This window comes from Capsicum annuum, chromosome 9 (assembly GCF_002878395.1).
Source record: "Capsicum annuum cultivar UCD-10X-F1 chromosome 9, UCD10Xv1.1, whole genome shotgun sequence".
Lineage (NCBI taxonomy): Eukaryota > Viridiplantae > Streptophyta > Magnoliopsida > Solanales > Solanaceae > Capsicum > Capsicum annuum.
This window is the reverse complement of record NC_061119.1, coordinates 210,901,257-210,928,333: the sequence shown is the minus strand read 5'-3', so window position 1 is coordinate 210,928,333 and position 27,077 is coordinate 210,901,257. Positions and strand designations below refer to the sequence as shown.

General features: G+C 33.2%; 1 protein-coding gene and 1 long non-coding RNA gene across 6 annotated transcripts in view; one reads left to right on the top strand and one right to left on the bottom strand.

Moving 5' to 3' along the window:
• LOC107846754 (early nodulin-93-like) overlaps positions 1 to 19,965 on the top strand; it is an 85,256-nt gene extending 65,291 nt beyond the window's left edge. Inside the window, exon 5 of the mRNA XM_016691053.2 lies at positions 19,826 to 19,965. Coding sequence (XP_016546539.2) covers positions 19,826 to 19,965 — 140 coding nt within the window. The remainder of the gene's footprint in view (positions 1 to 19,825) is intronic.
• On the bottom strand, positions 9,401 to 16,866 carry LOC107847757. Of its 5 annotated transcripts, none has more exons than XR_007044593.1 (4): positions 16,375 to 16,866; positions 11,343 to 12,034; positions 10,885 to 11,027; positions 9,401 to 9,698 (listed from the first exon to the last, which is right to left on the bottom strand). It is a non-coding gene; the product is annotated as an uncharacterized LOC107847757 (long non-coding RNA). The 5 variants fall into 5 exon arrangements; XR_007044595.1 differs by having other exon boundaries at positions 9,401 to 9,630; XR_007044594.1 differs by having other exon boundaries at positions 11,615 to 12,034; positions 16,375 to 16,865.
• Positions 19,966 to 27,077: the final 7,112 nt, after the last annotated feature.

The window sequence follows — 27,077 nt, the reverse complement described above, 5'->3', positions numbered from 1 at the left end:
TCTTGAAGGTGAAATTTTTTATGTGATTTCTTGATCTAAGGTTATAGGTAGAAAGGAAAAGAAGGATATGAATTTTTGTTGTGTGAAATAGCTAAGAAGGAGAAATGTGACGAAAATATTTGTGAGAGTGATTGAAATTGTTGGTCTTAGTGGGGGAAATCCATGTAATGGGTGTAGTAATGATAGGCTTGAATGTTGTGATTGATGAGAATGCAAATCACTAGTTTATGTAGTTGGTTCTCCTTGATAAAAAAAACTCGAGTGTGTTTGGTGATAGTGATAAGGTGAAGTAATTTTCCTTAATAAGAGGTGGAGTATAGGTGATTGTAGCTTAAGTTAGCATCTTGTTACTCCAGGTTAGGCTTCAATGTAAAAATTACTTTGCGGTGTGACTCAAATTTTGTGGTTAGATGCATGGTAAGAGAATTGAAAGTTGAAAAAATATGAAGTATGCTGTTTGTTGTTCGGGGTGTGGATGAGTAGTGTCTGTAAGTTTAATTTTATTCGATGTATCTTTGAGGTAGAGAATGTTTTTAATCTATTCTTATGTTCCGCGGGAATCTCATCTCACGTCTTGTACCAATCTTAATCGGGTTGAGGACTCTTAGGAAAGATTCATGCCTTACAATGTTTTGATCATGTGCCATAAAACACATGTCAAGAATCATGTCGATGTCAGATTTTGTTATCTCAGGTTTCGTGCTTATCTGTTTCCCTAAGGGTTATCATGAAGATCGTGTGATGCCTTTGCATATTTTTGTTGAGGAAAAACGTTCAAATCAATATTTTGTTCTTTATTATACACTTTTGGAGCTTCAAGAAGTCCCTACCCATCATTCGGGGACAAATGATCCCAAGGGGAGATAATGTAACACCCTGTACTTTCGGGCTAGAATCAAGACCATCGTTCCTATACGTATAGACCCGAACTAGATGATTCCTTGTTAATATATATGTGGTGATCAATACTATAGTGTTAGAATACCTTTGAATATGAATTGAGGTCACAAAAATCCCCTAACTCAAAGACGAGTTGAAAACATTTCTACCGAATAAGTTTTAGTGGATGTTTAAACTTGGGTCAACTTCCATCGAACATAAACTTCTTTTATATAAGGATTTAGAGGGCCTACTATATATCAAATGAAAGGTCTTCGAATTATCTTTCCAACAATACCAATTTCGTAAATATCTAATACTCAAACAAAATATTATAGCCATTTTCGTGAGAGGCAGTAGTTGCGCGCGATTAGCGTGCGACGCACGCTTTGTCATACACACCTGATTTCCAGGTTCTGTTTTAGCATTTTAAGGGCAATTTGGACCTTTACCTCACCCAAGGTCCGTCATAACATAAGATTCATGCCCCAAGAAGCATAATACACTCTATAATCCAATTTTTCTCTCAAATCAAAACCCTAATCCCTTCCCCAAAGATCAAGATCAAGCTCTTCAGTCAAGAATTCCAAAAAAACAAATCAAGATTCAGATTTTATTCTTCAAACTACGTAATCTAAGGTACGTGGGGTTTTTCTAAAACTACAGGGGCATTATTAAATCGTTACAACAATATTTAAATATGGTGTTTTGGAATTTACAATATAATTGTGTTTTATGAACTCTTAAATAATATTATTGCTTTGGTCTTTAGGCTTTCCCCTGAAATTGATTTTGTTAGTATGTATGTATGTATATGTGATTGAAGATTTGAAATATCAATTGAGAGCGTGAATTATTGAATCTCCCCTCTCCCATTTTGTTACTACTTGATTTGCAAGTTATGGATTCCTAAATTTCATGATTTAAAGAATGAGTCAAGAGAATTATTATTTTATATGAATTTTATAATGATTGAGATTTGGAGGGGGGGGGGGGACATATTCATGATTTAATTATTAAATGCAATAATTGAAGGAATTTCAAGAATGTTTTGAGAAATTGACCACCACTTATAATTATTGAAAAGATGAGTATATTTGCATGGTTTTGACATGTGTTTTGAAACATGAATTCTCTTATACTGTTTGAATGATATGGTGGTCTGAATTTTATGTTTTTGAAAGAAGAGATTGTAATATGATTTTATGGCTTACAGATTCGACTTGCAAGTCAATGTTCTGACGATACCATATAAATGTATGCCATAACAGAGTAAGAGTTTCAAACTTGATTTCTCAGAGAAAATATGTTTAAAGAGCTAAAAGTGGGCTTAAAGAGGGTTAGGTGGTTGCCCGAAGAAGGCTTGAGTTCAAATAACTCTTCTTCTAAAATTTTGTTTTGCCGATACGGGTATATTATTATTGTATGCTGGTGACGGCCCTGTGGCGTAGTAGAGATTCAGAGACTCCGACCCTTGTGGAAAACTTGGGTTGGGGGCTTGGCTGTCGAGTTAAGGACAGATTGCATATAGCCCGTGGAATTTCAGAGTTGTAGGGTATACCACCTAGCGAAATAAAATAAAGAGTATGTCACAGAGTTCAGGTAATTGTTCAGAGTCTTTTTAAATATGCCCATGTGTTTTCTTATCATATTTATAATTATGAACTATTTTTAAATTGGTCTCACCTATGTTGAATAAAAATTATTATTTTGGCTTTGCTATGCGTACCAGTACAATTGTATTGACCCCCTACCTTTCAAAGACTGAGGCTCAGTCTAGAGGTCCTGCTAAGCCATAGAGATTTCAGTCAGAAGTAAGGTCTGCAGTGGTAAGCCTTCTTTATTCTGGAAGGCATATCTCTTTTTAGACATTTACTATTTATTTTGGGTTTGGTCCACTGGGGGACTTATCCCAGATTCAAACGAATTATTGATGTCTTATGTAGTAGAGATTTCGCAGACTGAGAAAGATGTTGTTTAGATGTTGATAAACTTGTTCTCGTATTGTTGAATAGATTCAGTACATGATCATGATTCCGTCTGTTTTATTTTTGCATTCTTTTCTTTGTTATTTGAGTATTGTGCATGATTACCAAAATGTAGAAGGGCGCCCAGGCCTCCATCGTTCGGGATGCTTGTCACGGCCAGGGTCTCAGCTCGGGTCATGACAGTTGAAATTCCTATTAACTTGTTACCAAGCTAATACTTAAATTAATTTAGCTACCACTAGGGATGAGTTGATAAGGTTAAGTACAACTTTAATTGAGTCTTTGCAATTGCATGATGTTGGTATTAGCTTTCTCCTGACTTGCGTCATCGATCGATCACTCTGAGTTGAAATGTTTCCTATTAACTTATTATTAATCTAATACCTAAATTTATTTAGCTAATACTATTTATGTGTTGAGAGGGTCAACTACGACTTCAATTAAGTATTTATATTTGCATGATGTTGGTATTGCGTTTCTTTCGACCTGAGTCGTCGATCGATCACTATGAGTTGAAACGATTCCTATTAAATTATTATCAAGCTAATACCTAAATTTATTTATTTACAACTATGGATGAGTTGATAAGGTCAGTCACAACTTCAATGAGTCTTTGCAAATGCATGATGTTGGTATTGAGTTCCTCCCTACCTGAGTCATCGATCGATCACTCTAATTTGAAACAATTCCTATTTACTTATAATTAAGATAATACCTAAATTTATTTAGCTACAACTAGGGTTGATTTGATAGGTTCAACTACAACTTCAATTAAGTCTATATAAATACATGATGTTGGTATTGCGTTTCTCCCGACCTGAGTCATTGATTGATCACTCTGACTTAAAATGATTTCTATTAACTTATTATTAATTTAATACCTAAATTGATTTTGCTACAAGTAGGAATGAGTTTACAGGGTCAACTACAACTTTAATTGAGGCTTTACAATTGCATGATGTTCGTATTAGCTTCCTCCTGACCTGAGTCGTCGATCGATCACTCTGAGTTGAAATAATTCCTATTTATTTACTATTATGCTTATACCGAAATTGATTTAGCTACAACTAGGAATGAGTTGACAAGATCAACTACAACCTTAATTGAGTCTTTGTAATTGCATGATATTGGTATTGTGTTTCTCCCGATCTGAGTCATCGATCAATCACTCTGAGTTAAAACAATTCCTACTAACATATTATTAAGCTAATACCTAAATTGATTTAACTACAACAAGGGATGAGTTGACAGGGTCAACTACAACTTCAATGAGTCTTTGCAATTGCATGATATTAGTATTGCGTTTCTCCTGACCAGAGTCATCGAACGATCACTCTGAGTTGAAACAATTCCTATTAACTTATTATTAAGATAATACCTAAATTGATTTAGCTATAACTAGGGATGAGTTAATAGGGTCAACTACAACTTTAATTGAGTCTTTGCAATTGCATGATATTGGTATTAGCTTTCTCCTAACCCGAGTCATCGATCGATCACTCTGAGTTGAAATGATTCCTATTAACTTATTATTAAGATAATACCTAAATTGATTTAGCTACAACTAGGGATGATTTGACAGGGTCAACTACAACTTCAATTGAGTCTTTGCAATTGCATGATGTTGGTATTGTGTTTTTCCGAACCTGAGTTGTTGAACGATCACTCTGAGTTTAAATGATTTCTATTAACTTATTATTAAGAAAAAACCTAAAATTAATCAGTGTTCTAGTTTAACTTAATACACTACGATTAAAAATTATATCTTTTAAAATTTCAATAAAATAATTAAGATCAATTCGGACCAAATTAACGTTTTCAAAACTTGTCATTCTTTTTCAAAATATAAATCATCCATTTGTGGGAAAAATATTTCAACATTTCAAATCTCCATTTCTTGCTCTTTTTCTCTCTCAATAATACAGACAATAACTACTCAACATATTTCTCAACCTTTCACAACAAATCGACTTTCTTCCCATTTTCAACCACATAGTTGTTATTTTTGACTTCATTCTTTCTTGTATCCATCATTTTCTCTATCTTGGTAGGTAGGAGAGTTCGAGAAGAGTTTTACATTTTTTATTTTTCTATAAATTAGGAATTTTTAGTTAATGCTGAAAAAGAAGACTTTTAGTTGTATTATATCTAAGAATGGGTTAACAATTTTGAGTTTTGATGATATAATTATAGAAAGAACTCGACAAAACCCTACTTTTTATTGTAGTGTTCCATTGACTGTCGTGGTATTGTTGGATGGTTTTTGTGGTGTTGTTGGTGGTTGTAACTAGTGGTGTTGGTATAGGTCGTATTAGAGGTGGTGTTGGTTGCGGTGTTTGTATTGGTGGTTTGGTGGTGGTGGTGGTGGCTATTGGTGTTAGTGTTAGCAGTTTTTGTGGAGGTACTGGTGGTGTTTGTGGAGGTGGTGTTGGTGGTGTCGTCATTGGTGGTATTTGTGGTAGCCATTGGTGGCGTTTGTAATGTGTGTTTTAAAATTTATGCATACATAAATTATAATGTATTTTTTATTTTTCTGTTGTTTGTAGGTAAAACATGTCTCCCAAAAGAAAACAAAGTGAAAGTGGATCAACTTCTGACCACCTAACAAAAAAGGTTAAAGTGCAGCGGAATTTAGAGGAGCTTCCTGAACAATCTCAGTCACGGAAAAGTGAAGCTAAGAAAAGATATGAAAACGACGGTGTGGGACGTGTACAAGGGTCTGTAGATAGTGATGAGGAAAATGAAAGTGAGAAGGAAGAAGAAGAAGATAAACAAGAAAAGGAAGTTGAATTAGTATTGAAATCCAGCATGAGGCTATCGAAACTATTAGTATTAATGAGTTTTAAGTTGTGATGCCGATATATGACCCTGCAGAACTAACTGGCGATTTTGTACTTAAATTCAGTTAGGGAAACCTTTTGATGAATTTAGGATAACGATGAATAATGAAAACATAGACGAATTTTTTAAGAAGAGCTGCTTTGGACACTTTCTTATACTACCTAAGGACCACAATACCCATTTCCAAATAAGCATGGTATATATTCTTCTTAGGCATAGGACGAAGTACGCTGGATATGATAAAGATTAGACGGAGTGGGGCAAAAATATGGATGAAATCTGTATCAACTATTATGGCATGCCGGTTTGTTTGGGTTTGAAATAGTTTGCCATAGTGACAGGCTTGAGGAACGATCGTCCAGAAGAACCTCTCATTAAGGAAACACCTCATAAAAGGTCCAAGGCAAGCAGGACAGCCAAACCACCACCATCAAATAGAGGGAAGGCATTGTACCAGCGACCACCCACCAATACCAACAAATGCAAGGAAAAAATAGATGAGTTATTGGACATTGCTGGACGTGGGTACAAAGCCAATAAGTTTACAAAATATCTCATGGATAAAAACATATCAAACAAGTACAAGGAGCAATTGTGCTCAGTTTGGTTTGTCCATTTCGTTATATTGGCAAGAGACGTTAACAAAGTCATAGAAGATGATTTGTCGAAGCTTGTTGAGGATTTTGAGAAATTCAACAATTATCCCTAGGGATATGATAGCTACAACTTGACTGTTAAATATTTACTGTCAAAGCTATCCCCAAAGACAATCACATTATACGACTTTCCTTGGGATTTCATGGTAAATTTAATAACTATTTGTTTATGCATCCATTACTTTGTATTGAATAACTATTATGACCTTTTTTTATTTCTTCCTATTTAATTTTTTTAGTTCTGGGCATTTGAAGTTGTCCCTCCCTTCGAAAGCAGGTCAAGGATTACCAAGATGAGGTTTCTCATCCAAGGATCCTTAGGTGGTTGGCTGCAAAGAGCAACACAAGAATTAAGGAGGCTGATCTCTTTTACCCTCTGGATGATGTAGTACGTCTTCTTTCAAGTAAAATAATTTAACTCAAAGAAAGAAATAAAAATAGATGTGCCCTCTATTACAATAGATGGGTCATCTATTGCAACAGATGGGTGATTTATTGTGAAAGACAATTCATATTTTGCATCAGATTACCCATCTGTTGCTTTGGTTCTCTGAAACCAACTCAACAAATTACCCACCTACTGTAAATTATACAACAAATAGGTAATCTAATGCAATATATTGTTGATCTGTTGTGATAGACAAATCAACTGTTGCGACAAAAAGATCATCTATTGCATAAGTTGTCTGTTAACAGTAACCCAACTGACTACAAATTATTATTATTATATGATTTAAATATATCTATATTTTTTATAGGTTGTGCATCCATGGATCGTGCCTATTGAGCAGGAGTTGGGGATGACTTCTTTTATTACTCTAGGTCTTATTGATACAATAGCAGCCCTAATGGTGGAGTTAATAAAGAATTAATTGTCTAGAGAAACAACCATAAGAAAAGTAGTTAGGCAAGGTCAGCCTAATGTTGAGGCTCTTCATGACCAACCTACTTCAATAAATTTGGGTTCTTTTTCTGGGGTGTTGCTGCTGGAGTTATTAATGTTGGTGGAAGGCATGTTGCTGCTGCTGCTGCCAGTTATGATGATGAGCATATCGATGCTCAAGGAAAAATAAATATTTTTGAAAATACCTCTTTTACAGGTCTCTCTCACTCTTACCAGGTCTCTCTTACACTGGTCCTTCCCACCCTTATAGTAGTCCCTCTCACCTTTCTCCACCCTCGTGTTCTTGTTGTAAATGTGAAGAGTGCAAGGACAAATAGGATAAACTCTTTGAAAAGTAGAGGCTATAGCTAAGCTGTCGAGGAATTGAAATCCAAAAGGGGTGTCATACCCTCCAAGAAGGTGAGGGAGCCATACAATCCCACATTGGAAGTTAGGAGGAAGAAAAGAGTAATTAGCCAAGTTCTCTCCAATCGAAAATAAAAAAAATCACTACTCCTCCCTCTCCAAAAGTTGTTGAAGGGAAAGAAGCATTGAAAAATGTGGACATATACGCGGAACTTGACACCAAAGAGAAGAGAGATATGCGATGGGAAAAGAATGCCAAGCAATTTACTCCATGCATAAATTTTCCTCGCAAGACTTCAAGAGTATGACAGATATGCGTACGCCGTACGTTGACAAGGTAAGTTTACATTTTCTAACCTAGCCTTCTAATCTACTCCATGAATAAGAAGCTACACAATAGATGTGTCATCTATTAAAATAGTTGTGTATTCTGCTGCAAATGGCGGTGGTTCTGTTGCAACATATTACCCATCTGTTGCATAAGTTGTGTTAGATGGGTAATGTGTGATCAAATTCAAAGAATTCTCTGCAATAGATGGACCATCCATTGCATCTTTTCATTATGTTTTCCTTCTTTACAATTACTAAACTATTTAAAAATTGACTTCTTATATCATAGTATGTTGAAGAAATGCTCTTCCTCATGAGGGATAAACAATTAACGTACTCGGAATATTATGATGCTGCTGATAGTATAATGGACCTCAACTTCAACAAGAATTTCAAGGATATGTACGATGAGCTCACTAAGCAAGCGTCAACTCCTGATAGCCCAGGATTTGATTCATTTGTTTCTGAGTTCCAATGGGATGAAGAAATAATTAAATTTGTTAGAGAGGAGAGGTCATATCCACACGGCAAGAGCTGAACCAAGGTAAAAAAAACTCTTGTAGTCATGAACGTGAATGTCTACAAATATTTTTTGGCTCTTGAGATATACTTGAGAAGGAAAAGATGAAGGTTTATGACTGCAACTTACTCGTCATTGAGAAGGACGATTTTTTTACCCACATTCAGCCGTTGTTGGATTTGTTCCCCCACTTGTTGATGTAGAGTAAACTAATAGATGATTTGCCAGTGGAATTTTTCAACAAGAAAATATGGGATTTTGAAGGTTGAAACAAGGACATGGACCTTTCAAAAAATGAAATCGTTGTCGCGTTCGGGTCGTATGCGCTTGCATACATCGAATGTTTGTTGATCGACACAAAAATGGCCAAGACAATAACCTTTTTGTGCGACAACACTGTGACAAACATTCAAGAGGTCTGGGTTTATGGGGAACGAACTGAACGCTTGGATCCTTTGTATAAATCAGAAGATGTAGAACACAAACACCACAATAATTTTTTATTTCATGTCAATTCACTTTAAATGTAGTGGAAATTTTTTTTGTCTAATAAAAGTTGAAGTTTTAATAATGCAATAGATTGTCTTTCTGTTGTAACATATACTATACCTGTTATGATAGATAGTTTATCTATTGCAACAGGTTGGTCATCTGTTGCATTATGCTAATGTTTCTAAGTCTATCTGTTGCAACAGTGGGTAGACTTGTTTGATAATTTCCAACAGATGACCTACATGTTGCAATATATGTCTAAATCTATTTGATATTTCCAACAGATATGGCATTTATTGTAACAGATACATTATCTATTGCAATATTTGAATCTAGTATTCCATTTTAAATAATAAGTTCAAATCTAAGAATAAAATAAAATTCATAGACAACATAAAATAAGTCAAAGTCTTCAGAAATTACATGAAATAAATAAACAAATAAATGAAATATAAAAAAACTATTATGGGTACAGATCTCAACAAATAAATCAACAAATTAAGTTTTGATGCTAACTATTCCTAAGGAGGGGTGAGATTATTACTTTGAAAGACTCAAGCTATAATGATCTACTCAATATGGACAAGTTGCTCATCATCCAATGCTATGGAATTCGACTTTGATTGTCGTGGATATTTAATGTCACTTGCGTTCGATTTCTGCACTTTTGCTCACCTGTATTTCATAAAAAGAGTAGCATATTATCAATGTTGTTCAGCAGTAGCTTCTACTATGACATTCACCTGAAAAGCGAAAATTGTCAATGTTAATCACAAAGATACAAAAAAAATGGAAAAGGATAACTCATCAGTTTTAGCAAATAGGTTATCTTTCTGTTGCAACATATGGATCATCTGTTGGACTAAATTAAAACATGAGAGAGATCGGTATTATAATTTTTAACGGATAAACCATCTGTTGTGACATATGATTCATCTGTTTGGAAAAACTGAAATAGTAGGAAGTCTTGATTTAATTTGCCCTAACAGATAACCCATCTGTTGGAGCATATAAATCATCTGTTGGTATAAATAAAAATGGTACGTAGACCTGTTTGATTTGCTAAAACAGACATGACATATGTTGCAATAGATATTGTATCTGATGTAACAGGTTAGTCAACTGTTGCAACAAATGTATATATCTGTTTGATAATTTTCAGCAGATGTGTCATCTGCTGAAACAAATATGTCTCTGTTTGTTAGTTGAACCAAATGTTATGTATTCACCTTCTTCAACTCACGCTTCTCTCATGTGGGCCTTGTACATTACTCAACAGTGCAACACAAAGACAACGGAGTTGCAATTTTGATTTTTTGGATGCTTCATAATGCCTTGGTAATTACTTTCCTTCTCTTCTTAGCCTTAATCTCTAATGGAGTGGATGGATATGAAATCCTCTTTGATAGAATGACAACCCTCTTAGATGATAATTCCTTTACAGAAGCAGTTAATGCATTAATAGTATTAATCACTACATCATGTTTTACCTCGCAGTATTAACATTTGTATGCAAATCATTCACTAGGAGGGGAAAACTCTACATAACCAATATGATTATACTCATAATGATTTGTTTAAAAACTATAAGAGGAGCATTATTATCCCCAACAGGAGCACCACTACCACGATCAACAGCTCATTACCACTACCATCATCAACAACAACAAGCCCTCCCTCAAAAATTATTTTTCTTCTGATGGTTGTTGCTCCAAACAATTCGACTTTTATTCTGTCAATGGCCTTAAGGTTCGATAAAGTTTGCACAAACCGTAAAGAAAGAAAAAAATGACATCTTCAACTCTCGATTGATCAGAACAAACGACAGATGCATAATCTAACATAAATCATTACATATATTAGAATGATGATTAGATCATTCAAAAAAAAACATTATTGAAACAAAAACATAATTAGAATTGGACTTACTGCATCCTTTGTGGGGTTGAAGATACCAATAAATTTGCATTTTTATTAGTTTTGGACGACAACTATCTCAGAATTCTTGGACAGAAAACTTCTTCCTAGTAGTTCACTTGTCTCAAATAAGATATGGCTTCAAACACCCAAGCCTATAAAATAATGCCAATAAATCAAAAGCATTATTGGATAAAAAAATGAATCATATCATCATAAAAGAAATATTTCCCATGAAAGCCATGGAAATCCATAAATGGCTGTCTTTGGCATTAACAGAGTCAAAAAATATTTGACAGTCATTGTAAAGCTTTCATAACCCCAAGGATAGATGTTAAATGACTCAAGATCCTAAGTGAGCTTTATTAAACCAAGTGGCATATTGTTGTTAACGTCTCTCGCCTAAAGAATATTATGTACAAACCAAACCAAACACAATGATTGTTTGTGCTTCTTTGAAAGTCTTTTACCTTTCAACGCTTCTAGCAAATTTTTGTTTTTGAAGCTTGGACCAACAAGGGACACCAAGTCTTCATGATCACTCAACTTGCATTTGCCTTTTTTGGAATAGAATGGGTGTAACTTAAGAAGGAGAAGGAGAAGGAGGATAACAATTTAGTCCAGTAACTATAGAAAAATCCTTCCAACCAAAACAAACAAGCATGCCTCAGTAATTTATCCACACCTCATCCATCTTATCTTTGTTTTCATACATAAACTTACGCTTGAGAAGATCATATACCATTTTCATTTGGAAACGAGCATTGTTGTCCTTCGGCAAATCAAGATATTTCCCAAAGCAACTGTCCTTGAAATAAGCATCCAATTTTTATTCTTGAAGTATTTTCTGAAGGAGTCGAAATATTTTTCCATGGCTAACTTAACCACGAAATCACCTGTTAAATATGTGGCACCATCGCACTGCATTCTCACGGGATAAATATCAATGCTGAAGGTTTAGAATAACTCTTCGGTGGAAGGATATTAGTATTTGGATCATCTCTTTTTAAACATTCCTCCTCCCCATGTTCCTCATTTTCTGCTTCTGCTTGAGATAACACATGTAAAACAAGCTCATAGAGTGGTGGATGTAGCCTAGCTGCTTCACTTGTTCCTTTACTTGGACTTGGTTCGTTTTTTTTCATTTTGAGAGTCATATTATCTAAAATTAATAGGAACATAAAATAGATTATAATTTATTAGCGCATCGTTAAAAAGGATAACAGTAAATCTAACATGCACAACAGAAAAATAACATTTCGAACAGATCACACATCTGTTGCACCAAGTAGGTTATTTGTTGCAATATATAACTAACCTGTTGCCACAGATGAGTAATCTGTTGAAACAAATGAATGGTCTGTGTAACATATCACACATCAATTGCAACATAAAAGTGATCTATTGCAACATATAACTAACCTATTGCAACAGATGAGTAATTTGTTGCAACAATAAAAATAGATGACTGGTCAGTGCAATAGATCATACATCTGTTATAATATATGAGTGATTTGTTGAAACAGTTATCAATGGTCAATATTATTTAGATTTCTTCCAAAAGAAGGGTCATCTATAACGATAGATGAATGATCAGTTCAAAAAATCAAGTCCTGAACATGTCCTGTTGGAATAGTTGATAGAATTTTATCCAACAGAAGGTTCATCTGTTACATCAGGTGATTAGTTTGTTGCATTAGATTTTTAATCTGATGGTTGCATCAGATTTTTTATCCAATGGTAAATCTGTTGCATCATACGGTAAATTTGTTGCATCAGATTGTTAATCTATTGCATCAGATGGTTAATTTGATGCAAAAAAAAAATAGTCACACTATTATGATTTTGTTCAATAGAACAACAACAATATCACCATTTTTACCAAGAACAAGAACAAATTAACCTAGCAACGGGCGCAACACCAAAAAAACCAATATCGTTGTTTTGTTTGTAAAAACACAAATAACAAAAATCAAACTTCAAAAAATGCAACAAACAACAAAAAATCATATTTCACACCGAAAAGAAAAGAGAAAAAATACCAAAAAGTAGGATTTTATTCGGACCATATTTCAAATTAAAGCAACAAACATTGAAATTGTTCATCAATAATAGAAGAGAAGTTGACTCAAGTTCCTCGTTTTCTTCAAAACTAAAAAGTCCATAACTTTTTAACTCTAAAATAAGAAAAGGGACGATGAAGAACTCAAAGCTGTTGTGGCTGGAGAGCAAGGTTTTCACGTCGATTTACGGTTGAAAGTTGAAAAGGAACTCGAAGCTCAACTATTTATCAATAGAGATTGAAGTCGTCGGGGATTGAAAGAAGAAATTTCACTACTAAAAAAAAGATGTGGTCGGTTTTCCCCATTTTCCGACCAAAAAACCGACCAAATTCTTGGTCGAAAAAGTAGCGGTATCTTTTTAAAAACTGACCACAAGTGGTCAGTTTTTTTAAAGATATATATATATATTCGTTTTAAAAATTTATTATTATTTTATTTAAATAACAAAAATAATTTTAGGAAAAAATAAACCGACCACAAGTGATCGATTTTTTATAAAATTAATTTTATTGATTTAATAAAAATCAACTACATGTGGTTGGTTTTTAGTTAAACTAATAAATTAATTTTATAAGAAACCGACCACAAGTGGTCGATTTTTTGCAAAAAAAAAAATATAGAAAAAACCGACCACTTGTGGCCGGTTTTTTACGAAAAACAAAAATAGAAAAATCGACCACTTGTGATCGGTTTTTCTGAAAATTTAAAAAAAAAAAATTGAAAACCCAAATACTGATCCAACCACAACAATAATATACAGCAGTCACCAACAAATAAAGTCACTATTAAAGTCACCGACACTTAAGCATTTTTAACAAATAAAGTCACCAACGACATCACCTCCTAAACACTAATTCACGATTAAAGTCACCAAAACTTAAATCATTTTCAACAAATAAAGTCACCAACAACATCACCTTGTAAACACGAATTCACTATTAAAGACACCGGCACTTAAGCATTTTCAACAAATAAAGTAACCAACAACATCACCTTCTAAAAAAAAGTTCACTTTTAAAGTCACCGGCACTTAAGGATTTTCAACAAAAAAAGTAACCGACAAAATCACCTTCTAAACAAAAGTTCACTATTAAAGTCACCGGCACTTAATCATTTTCAACAAATAAAGTCATCAACAATATCACCTTCTAAACACTAGTTCACTATTAAAGTCACCAAAACTTAAGGTTTTTCAACTAACAAAGGCACCAATGAAACTAATTCAGTACTAAAGTAACCAAAACTTAAGAATTGTCAATAAACAAAGTCACCACCAACATCACCTCCTAAATACTAGTTCACTATTAAAGTCACCAAAACTTAAGCTTTTTCAACTAAAAAAGGCACCAACGAAACTAATTCACTATTAGGCATCAACGAAACTAATTCACTATTAAAGTCACCATAACTTAAGCATTTTCAACAAATAAAGTCACCAATAACATTACCTTCTAAACACTAATTCACTATTAAAGTCACCGGCACTTAAGTATTTTCAACAAATATAGTAACCAGCAACATCACCTTCTAAACAAAAGTTCGCTTTTAAAGTCACCGGCACTTAAGCATTTTAAACAAATAAAGTGACCAACAACATCACCTTCTAAACAAAAGTTCACTATTAAAATCACCGGCACTTAAGCATTTCAACAAATAAAGTAACCAACTACATCACCTTCTAAACAAAAGTTCACTTTTAAAGTCACCAAAACTTAAGCATTTTCAACTAATAAAGTCACCAACCACATCACCTCCTAAACACTAATTCACTATTAAAGTCACCAAAACATAAGCATTTTCAACAAATAAAGTCACCAACAACATCACCTTCTAAACACAAGTTCACTATTAAAGTCACCAGAACTTAAGCTTTTTAAACTAACAAAGGCACCAACGAAACTAATTCACTATTAAAGTCACCGGCACTTAAGCATTTTCAAGAAATAAAGTAACCAACAACATCACCTTCTAAACAAAAGTTCACTTTTAAAGGCACCGGCACTTGAGCATTTTCAACAAATAAAGCAACCAACAACATCACCTTCTAAAAAAAAGTTCAGTTATAAAGTCACCAAAATTTAAGCATTTTCAACTAATAAAGTCACAAACTACATCACCTCCTAAACACTAATTCACTATTAAAGTCACTAAAACTTAAGCATTTTCAAAAAATAGAGTCACCAACAACATCGACTTCTAAACACTAGTTCACTATTAAAGTCACCAAAACTTAAGCTTTTTCAACTAACAAAGGCACCAACAAAAAAAGTTCACTATTAAAGCTACCGGCACTTAAGCATTTTCAACAAACAAAGTAACCAACAAAATCACCTTATAAATAAAAGTTAACTTTTAAAGTCACTGGCACTTAAACATTTTCAACAAATAAAGTAACCAACAGCATCACCTTCTAAACAAAAGTTCACTACTAAAGTCACCGGCACTTAAGCATTTTCAACAAATAAAGTAACCAACAACATCACCTTCTAAACAAAAGTTCACTTTTAAAGTCACCGGCACTTAAGCATTTTCAACTAATAAAGTCACCAACCACATCACCTCCTAAACACTAATTCACTATTAAATTCACCAAAACTAAAGCATTTTCAACAAATAAAGTCACCAACAACATGACCTCCTAAACACTAGTTCACTATTAAAGTCACCAAAACTTAAGCTTTTTCAACTAACAAAGGCACCAACGAAACTAATTCACTATTAAAGTCACCCAAACTTAAGCATTTTCAAGAAATAATGTCTCCAACAACATCACCTTCTAAACACTAATTCACTATTAAAGTCACCGGCACTTAAGCATTTTCAACTAATAAAGTAACCAACAACATCACCTTCTAAACAAAAGTAACCAACAACATCACCTTCGAAAATAATGAGCTTAGCAAATTAAAAGATACACAACTCCATTTTCAAGTTACTACATGTCTACAACATGACTTAACTTTGAGCACATTGTACAAGTTTATGTATACTCAAGGTATAAATATTCTAAAACCCTTAAGCAAGATCAACCTTATCTTTTAGAAAAGTAAAGAAACTAAATTTTGGTCTTGATGCCACAATTTAGAAAGATACAGTACAAAGAATGCATACAATATTGGAGAACTCTAAATGAAATACAACAACAACAAATCCAGTGTATTCCCACACCGCGGTGCACAGATAAATCTAAAGACCATTAAGCAAATTGAGTTGCATATCAACACTTGGAAGCTTATTCAGCATTCAGATAACATAAAATGAGTTAGGATCGGAAGCTAGATTTCATTTATACCACAACCTGACCACTAATGCAGAGCAAACTCGTAATGCCCAATTAATCAGATCCAAAATCCCACACTCAAATAATCAGATCGAGCACATACATACCAGAATTTCAAAATGTAAAAAGACCCAAATCTAATAGGAGAAACATACGTACCTATCATAAGAGAGAAAACAAGAATGTAATTGTTCTTAAAGGAATTAAAAGCCCGTGAAGTTGTTATCCATCTTTGTTAGTCTTGCCACCCAGCTCAAGAACTACCACCATAGCTGCCATAGCACCAAACACAACATAGTAGAACAATTCCATTGCCCCCTTCCCCGCACCAGCACTAGCTCGATATATCGACAGTTTGTATGTTAATCTTAATGGAATTAATGGAGTTTACCTCTAAACAAAGGTTGTCGGCTGGCTGGTGGACGGCTTCTTCACCGACTGGTGGTGCTGCCGGCGTTGGTGAAGATGGCTGCCGGTTGGAGCAGCGATGGCTTAACGGAGGAAGCTGGAGCAGTGACGGCTGGCGGCGCTGGGATTCTATCGACGGCTGGCGACGCTGGGGTTCCGTCTTCGTTGATAGGGAGAGAGGAAGAGGGAGATGACGGTGCGCTATTTTTGTGAAAAATGAATTAGGGTTTGAGTTATTTTGTTTAAAAGTGTGATAAATGGTGGATTTAATCTCAGTTATTGATCAGATGAGATCAATGGCTATGATTAAAATTGAGCGGAGTCAAATAAAATTGAAATTGGGGATTTTAATTTGAGGTTAAATTGTAAATGAATTTAGGCTAAAATTGATATAGACATATATAAAATGTGGCTAGAAAGTAAATGAATTGGGAAATTGAATTTAATTAGGGTTGCTATTTTAGGAAATGTAATAAAAATGTCGATATTAAAATAGATTACGTATATAAAAATTAATTTTTTAATAAATTTTATAATATTTATAACAGTATCTAATTAATGTAATACAATGTATATATAAATCAGATATTTAGTTATTTTATCATCACATTAACACGAGTAGTATATTTTCTCAATCGTATGATAATATTAATGAATTTTGCAAATTACGATAAATTTTTCATTAATTAAATTTTAATTATGATATTATACCTCATAATACAACGTGTTAATCAGATAAATTATCGATTTTAATTAGATATATATATATATACCTCATAATACAACATGTTAATTAGATAAATTATCGATTACTTCTCTTACGTTATTACAACTTCAACAATATATGCGTATCTACATTCCCACAAAATAGTATATCTATTTGCTCAATAGTATGATATCAGTGCATTATTCACAATATTTTGATATATAGATTCAATTATCGAGTTTTCGATTACTGCATATGTCACTATACGAGATATATGTATATATACCTCGTAATACTTGTCTTATATTATTAGAACTTCAACAATATACGTGTCTCAATATTGTATTGACACAAAATAGTATATCTATTTCATCACTACATGAGATATACGTATATATATATTCAATTGGCTATCACCATTCAAATACATACTATATACATTACATACCCGATTTTACTATTCCATAATAATATACAACGTAACGTAATTCACAAATACTCAGTTGAATTATCGGTTGGTTTATTTTATGTCATTAATATACGTTCACTATATTATATGTATATACTGTATATATATATATATATATATATATATATACATACACACACATATATGACATGTCTGCTTCAACTATTTCAATCGTAATTTTACTAAATATCATCCTAATTAATTATTATAAGTCATCTAAATATTACAAAAATATATATTTAATAATAAAATAAAATAGATATAAAATGATAAGTTAACTTTTGATGTTTTAAATTAACTTCACGTCTTATATGAGGCCCATTTTTTTTTAAAAAAAAAATCACACGTACTTTTTGTAGTAATTTTGTTATATCACTTCTTATTAGTTATTGTGAATAATTTAAGACATGTTTGTTTCTTTGTTTCAATCGTAATTTTACTATATCACCTTTAATTAATTGTTATAGTCTAAGCATTGTGCCACTTAAATTGAAATATAAGAAAAAGTTTTATAAACCACAATAATTAAAAAATTAGATTATTTAAAATATGCAATTGGCTATCAATGCCACAAAATTTTGGACAAGGGGAGTAACATATATTATTTGAAAATTACATAAAAAGTATTATAAATTACAATAACTAACAACTTAAAATATCTAAAAGTAAAAATAATGTGTCATATATTTCAAAAAGTACGTAAAAAATATTATAAATCACAATAATTAACAATTTGAAAAATTTTAAAAGATATGAAATATTTGATTGACTTTCAAAATTATATCAATGACATTTAAATTGGAATAGAAGAATAGTATAATAAATCACAATAATTAAAAATTTAAATTATTTTTAAAATATAATTGACTATCAACGCCACAAAAGTTTGGACAAGGAGAGTAACATATATTATTTGAAAACAAAAAAAATATTATAAATTACAATAGTTAACAACTTAAAATATCTAAAAACGTATTAAAAGTATGATTGATTATCTAAATTCTATTTAGATCACATTGTTTGAAATAAAAAATAACATATACTGAGCTCGTGTTATCTGAAAAACAGTAATATAGGCCCATCGAATTTGATTTTTCAGGCTCTTTATTAATTTATAAATTTGTAGAGTTTAATTTTGATCGTGAATTAAATTTTTGAAATAAAATTATATATTTGACTGATAAATCATAATCATTGATAATTTAATATATTTTAAGAATATATGCAAAAATTACTTTAAAAAATAAAATTTATTTAATTTTTAAAATTCAAAAAATGTCACATTAATTGATATGATTATTATTATAATATTAATTTAGAATAGATGTTGGGCCCATCTTCTCACTAGTTTAAAATATAAAATCGACCATTTGTGGTCGTTTTAAAAAAAAAAATTAATTATTATAATTTTTTAAAATATAAAAGCGACGACTTGTGGTCGTTCTTTTTTTTTCTTAAATAACAAAAACAAAAACACCGACCACAAGTGGTTTGTTTTAAAAAAAATAATTAAAAAATAATAATAAAAACCGACCACAAGTGGTCGGTTTTTTAAATATTTTTTTAAATATTTTTTTTTGTTAAAACCGACCACTAGTGGTCGGTTTTTTTTATTTATAAATTTTTTTCCATTTGCAAAATAAATAATAATTAATACTAAAATTATTTTAATAATTATTTTGATTTTTTAAAATAAAAAAGCTACCACTTGTGGTCGCTTTTAAAAAAAATTTAAAAATAAATAAAATCTAACCACTAGTGGTCGATTTTTTCTGACCACAATTTGTGGTCAGTTTTCTGTGGTCGGTTTTTGCCTTTTTTTTAGTAGTGTTTGCAGAACTGTTGGTTGGAAGAAACTATCGAGAGAGAGGAGAGAGACGGTTGATTTGGAGAGGAGGGGTGTGGGTTGATTTATATTTTTGAAAAGATTAACCAGGTTTCCTAATTATGTTTGACCCTTTAAGTTGGTTAATATCACCAATCCTTCGTTCAAAACTTAAATGACACCTTTTCTTCAATTTTCTCAGGAACCTTTTTGAATCCAACTGTGAAAGCACTCATTGTCTCCACAGCTGCTGGCATGGCGTATTTTGTTGTAGCTGACAAGACTTCTCAAAACAGTTATGCAAAACTCCTTCGAACAAGCCTAATTAAGGCTCATAATTGAATCACTAAACTCTTTTAAGTATGTTAGCACTAAGAGAGTATCTATTATCAACATTAATGTAGTAACCCATATCTAAGTATTACTAGGGAGAAGCACAAAAAAATGTTAACTCCTGTTTATGTATTACCAACATGCATCATCAACATCTATTTTTTTGAATATGATGAAGCTGGCTTTTCTCAAGTTTGATTTCTTATATAGTCACTCGATTAATAATTTTTATTACAAGAGATCACTCTAACTTTATTTTGTAACGTAAAAGCTAAGGGATCGTTTGACCATGAAAATATTTTACTTTTTCCAAATTATGTTTGACCATAAATTTTGAAAAATTCCACTTTCACGTTATTCAAAAACAACAAATTAAGTTACTCAAAAATTCAAAAACAACTCTAATTTATTTCATGACCAAACATTTCTCCGATTTCAGAAAAATCGCTTCTCACTGTTGAAAACAAAAGCTAATTTTTTCTATTTTCACAAGTAAACTTGATCAAACACCTTCAAAGTTTCTCAACTAACGATAATTATCTCAGAAATTTACTCAACTTTATTTTGTCTAAAGTGTCCTTTATCTAACTAAAATTATATATCATGTCAAACAATTAAAAAGTATCTACTAAACCTATAAATAAAAATTTTATTGATTCTTTTTGGCTAACATGAGGTTGCCGACTAGACAAGGTCAAATATACCCTCAAATTATGATAAATGTTACGTATATATCTCATGTCATATTTTGAATATACATATGCTCTACTGTCAGTGAAATGGTATGTATATGCTCCCACTGTTAGTCTGAGGGGCATATACGTACCATTTCATCAACGGTAGGGGTATATGTGTATCCAAAGCATGATAGAAGATATATATGTACCATTTATCATAGTTCGAGGATATATTTGTCCCTTTTTCATATTTTTAACATTGTAAAATTTAAGAATTTTTACCAAACTAATTGGATATACCTAATCTTTTAAAATAGAAGTCAGGCAAAAAAAGTAGAAATAAAATAATAAGGTCCTTAATTTATCTGAGTGTGTAGAAGACTGGCTAGACCCTTTTTGTATTATATATCAATGTATTTTTTCCATACAAATACATTTATAGACAAATATAAAAGCGCAAATTCAGCTTAGCGTGCCTATAACAAAACATTCATGTAAAAGGATTGTTTTCGATAAACCTTGAGCTCAGCACTACAATAACAAACATCACAAAGTCAACTCTTTTTATTAACGAAAAAAATAGAGAAAGAGATAAGCTCTAGATTTGTAATATAATGTTGAATAATATTGGACTCCAAACTATAGAGCTTTAGCTTCTGCAATGTCACTCATGTGAGATTCCAAGTAAATAAATAGGTCATTATCATCTTTCCTTATGAGTCTCTTACCGTCATCATCCTCCACTTGAATTATCTTTATGACTCCCATCACTATTGATATGAAGAATCTGTTGGAGGATTTGTTCAAAGTAAATAGGACATAAGTATTAATAAGTGATTTTAATAATAAGACATAAGTATTAATAAAGTGATAACGGAGGAAAAAGCTGTCAATTTTTAGTCATTGTCATCTACGACCTTTTGCCTTTTTTAGGCGTGTTCGACGTTATGTCAATATAATTGTTATATACTCATGCTTATCATGAAACTCTAGAGTGTGCGTGAGTATGTATGAGAGAAATTAACCTATCTAAGATTATTATTCTTGATCAAGCATATTAATTTTCGTTGAATGATCGATTTGAATTGAACACAAAATGCTTAGATAAAGTTATTCACAATACAAAATAATTATCATGAAGCAACACTGTGAGAAGCGGTAAAGCATCAATTAGATCAACTATTAAAGATCAATTAAAAACTTTACAAATATAACGACCTAAAAATTTGATAGAATATGTGAAATTTGTGATTTTGTGTGATTTGACTATTTTACCCTTCCCCACAGTTGCATTATGGTTTTTCTGGGATGTGGGAGTGATTGGCATGGTTTTTGATGTATTTTGGTACCATTTATGCGATATTGTGATTTTTTATCGCTTCGAAGCCTTATTTTAGAATTATGGGATATCTTTTGATTCATGTGACGGATGACTAAACGGACTGTGCCACTAGCTCTGAAATATCATTTTAGGCTAAGTGGATCTTTGGTTTGGGTCGCGGTGCACCCGAGCTCATTTCAACCTATTGATAAAAAAGTTGAAAAATTAGAAAAATTAGTGTGGGACCCACATTTGATCAAAACGACCTTGGATGGAAAATTTGACTTCGCCAGCAGATCCGAAATATCGATTTTAGGGTGTTAGCATATTTGGTGTGATTTTACCGCTTTTAAATCTCATTTCAATCCTCGATTTAGAAAATTACAATTTAGGATTTCGGGGGTCAACTTAGTGAAACGATTGTTTTTTGGAAATGTGACTTTGCCAACGCGTCCGGAACATCAAATTTAGTATGATTGCATAGTTTGTTTATGTATATCTTACTCCAAATGAATCCCGGGTACCCCGTCAAAGTCCAGGTGAACTTGAAGGAAAATCTAGTGCATAAACCAGATTTTTCTGCAATATAAATACCTTTTTGACCCATTTTGCTCATTTTTCCTCTTGGGAGGTAAACCATAAAATAGTGTGGGAGCTTAAAAGTAAAATTTGTGGAATCTTGAGAAAATAGATTAACACCTATTTCTTGATTTTATTACGAATTTAAGATAAGAATTCACACTTTTTTAAAGTAATTTCTTGATTAATTTATCAAAATCCTACAAACTTACGGCTTGATTATAAACCCCAATTTCACTTCTTTTCACTTGAATAGTATTTTTATCTTATAATTATTAGTTTTCCATCAATTTAACCTTTAAAACAACTCTGATTCTTGATTTTAACTCGAATTTCATAGATTTTACTTGGTTAAGCTTAAAAATGGTTTTTCTTCAATTTGAACCTCTTTTTCTGACTCAATTTGACTAAGGTTTTCAGCTGTAGATTCTTAAAAATATGAAGAACATGTTTTTGAAGTAAAGTTTTGATTTTGCTATTTTTTTTTGAAAATCTGTTTCGGGGATCCATTTTGACCCCAAATAAAAAGTAGTCAATATGGGTGTCATTGATTTTGTTTTGATGCGTAGATTCCATATTTGATATTTTTAGTGGAGTTTGGGATTGTTTGTGAAAAGTACGGTTGTGGGTTCAAAGTGTAGCGGACCGATTTCGACTTTTGAGGTAGGTTATAACTTAACTCTTTCAGACTCGCTAAGTAGTAAATAGTGGTACAAAATGCATGTTAAGGATGTGAACTAATCATGAAAAAGGGCTATCTATATGTTGTGCTCACGTGGGGGCCTATATGTGATGTAATTATTAAAATTGAGATATTATGTGATGTGTGTGACTGTGCGGAGTCCTATGTGATGTTGATAGTCCTAAATACATGTGAATAATAGTACTATATTCTTGAAATACCTAATATGGTACCATTGTTGTATTGTGATATATTCATACTTTTCGGTATATGAGACATGTAAAAATTCATGAATGAAACGAAAATAATGAGTGGATATTGACTCACAAAGTTGTGAAAAAGTATTATTGTAGTTGTTTGTGGAACTATATCATGTGGTTGGTTGTGGAAATAGTCTTTGTGATTGGTTTTGAGCATTACATCCTCATATTATACTCATTTGTGAAACATTGGTACGACCATGGCAACACGTGAGTAACATTGGCAACACCCTTTTAAAACCCTCCCCTAGGGATGTGCCGGCGAGGAGATATTGTAACAGCTTATAAAACCACTTCTGAGGGATGTTCCAGAAAGGAGATATAAGATATGTGGATTGTATATAGATTGACGAACCCCCTATGGTTCCTATGTTGGGAAGCTTTATCTCCGTAGGTATATACAGGGATTGTGTGATGATTCCAGAGGTTGTGCGGAGACCTCGTGCATCATCATCATCATCATATATATTGCACTTACTTTATTGTGTTTATGTTGTGCTTTATTGCCATATTGACTTGTCATCCATGTATTTGTCTTATCTTTCTTTACTTATATTTGATGATCTTGTATCTACATGTTCTCCCTTATTCTACTCACATGTGATATAATGTATACTTGTGTTTTATATCTTGGTGTATTGTTATAATATAAGTGATATATTAGAACTGTCAGTGCAAGCGGTGTGCGATACCGTTTTAGGATATTTTTTTATTGCAGGTGGCGTACCCTTTGTATGTATTTGGTATGCTTTATTTTCTACTTTTCTTGGTCGGTCTATAATACCTACTGAGTACAAGTGGACCGTACTCATGCCTATTGCGCCCTTTCGGTGCAGGTCCTAGATCGAGTGCGCCTCAACTTGCTTGACGCAGGTGATTGTTGGAGCTTTCAAGGTAGCGGTTCGACATTCATGCGTCCAAAGTTCACCTCCATATTTCTATAGTATTTATATCTTTATTAGTATTCTGAGACAGATATTATTTCTTTGTGGTTATTTTTCTAATGTATTTGACTTTTGAATAGTATTAGTAGTTCTTATACTATTGACACTTGGTTTTGGGCATAATCGGTATTTTGGATAAGTCTTTCCGCATTTTTACGATTACTTGTATGGTTGGTTCATCTTCGTTCTAGAAGCCTTACATTGGGATATTTCTGTCTTTTCTTCTTTTTGTATCAATTTGGGTGATAGGCTTACTTGTTAAGGTACGCCATGATAAGTGTTATCATGACCCTCCTTTTTTAGGTTATGACAAATTAGTATCAGAGCAGGCAGGTTTCATTGGCCTCAACGGTGTAAGAACAGGACGTCTAATAGAGTCTCACAAATCTATACGTAGACATTCGTATCTAACTTCGAGAGGCTATATGACGTCTTTTGCTTTACTTTTTTTATTTGAATGGTGTTCTGAGTTGTGTTTCACTCTTTCTGTGCGAATGGTGTGACTTATACTACTATCAGTTGAGAGATGTTGCGAGAGATTCGTGGAGATTATTTGTTGATTGTAGGCCTGTTGATGCCCCTGTGTTGTCATGGGATTAATTTGCTGATGCCTTTGTGAAGACATTCATGCTTTACAGTTTGAGAGATCGAATGAGGGACGAGTTTGATCATTTGGAGTATGACTTTATGACAGTTGTTAAGTATGAGGCACGCTTCCATGCCCTATCCAAATATTCCTATGATAGTATTTCTACTGAGTCTAAAAAGATTCAGAAGTTTGTGAAGGGTTTGGATGTATCTCTTCAGTTGGCTACGTCTTAGATGGTTGTGTTTGGGGTTTTCTTTCAAAGTATTGTGGATCATGCTAAGATAACAAAGGATATTCCTAGTGCATCTCAGGGTGGCGCCAAGAAGGCGCGATGTTTTAGTGAGTTTAGGAGTCAAACCTATCGAGGTAGAGATTTTACAGGTTCTTGTGGATACCATGGTAGGACAGTGCAGGTGACTTTATAGCATTTAGGTGGTGGATCTTCTATTTCAGCAGTTTAGGGTAGTCGTTTAGGCCCAGTTATACATTCTCCTATTGATACTGGTTGTAGAAGTTGCTATGCGTGTGACAAGATTAGCCATGTGGCCAGGGACTGTCCTCATTAGGTGATTTGGGTTACTCCTATTTCAGCTGTGAGGGGTAGGGGTTCTACCAGAGTGCAAGAGGTAAAGATGGTGGAACTCAAGAAAGTGGTCGTGAGACCACTCAGGCAGTTGGTGTCGTGGGTTCACCCAGGCAGTTGGTGGTCGTGGTCACTATTATGCTATACCAGCTTGGCCTGAGGCAGAGGGTTCTGATGTTATGATTACAGGTATAGTCCTTGTTTATTTCAGACCTATATTTGTATTATTTGATCTTGGATTGACTTTCGCCTATGTGTTTGTGTATTTTGCTTTGGGTTTTAATTTTGTTAGAGAGCCTCTTTCCATGCCTATTCATGTATTTATCTCGGTAGGTGATTCTTTAGTGATGGACCGGGCACATCAATCTTGTGTTATGACTTGTGTCGGGCGTAAGACTTTGGTAGATCAGCTTGTATTAGATATGGTTGATTTTGATGTTATTTTGGGTATGGATTGGTTGGCTCCCTATCATGTCGTCCTAGATTATTTTGCCAAGACCATAACTTTAGCTTCGCTCGGTGTGCCAAGGATAGCTCTAAAGGGTGCATTTCATTTTGGGTCTTAAGAGGATTATATCTTATGTTTAGGCTCGTAAATTAGTTGAGAGGGGATTTTTGTCTTACTTGGCTCATATTCTTGATACCAGTGTTGTATCGCCTCCTTTCTTGGATTCTGTCCATGAGTTTATGGATGTGTTTTCTATGGACTTGCATGGTATGCCTCCGGATCTAGATATTGATTTCGCTGTTGATTTTGATCCGGGCACCAAGCCTTATCTATTTCTTCTTATAGGATGGCCCCAGCAAAGTTGAATGAACTGAAGGATCAGTTGTAGGAGTTATTGGATAAAGAATTTATCCGACCTAGTGTTTTACCTTGAGGTACGTTTATCTTGTTTGTGAAGAAAAAGAATGGGTCTATGCAGATGCGTATTGATTAAAGATGGTTAAATATGGTGACGGCTAAGAATAAGTAACAACTTCAGGGTGTTGTAGTGTTTTCAAGATTAATTTAAGGTTTGACTATCACCAGTTGAGGATTAGAGATTTGAATATTCCGAAGATAGCTTTTCAGACTCGATATGGTCATTATGAATTCTTGGTAATGTCCTTTGGGTTGACCAATGCCCCTACTGCGTTTATGGAGTTGATGAACTGAGTGTTTCGATCATATCTCGACTACTTTGTTATTGTGTTTATAGATGATATCTTGGTTGATTCCAAAAGTGAGCTTGAGCATGAGGAGCATTTGTGGATTGTGCTTCAGAGATTGAGGGATGAGAAGTTGTATGCTAAGTTCTATAAGTTCGAGTTATGGTTGGAGTTTGTTTCTTTCTTGGGCCATGTGGTGACTTAGGAGGGTGTTGTGGTTGATCCAACCAAGATTATCATAGTTTGTGATTGGGCTAGACCTACTTTGCCCATCGAGATTCGTGGTTTTGTTGGCTTAGCAGGCTATTATCGGTGTTTTATCTAGGATTTTTCA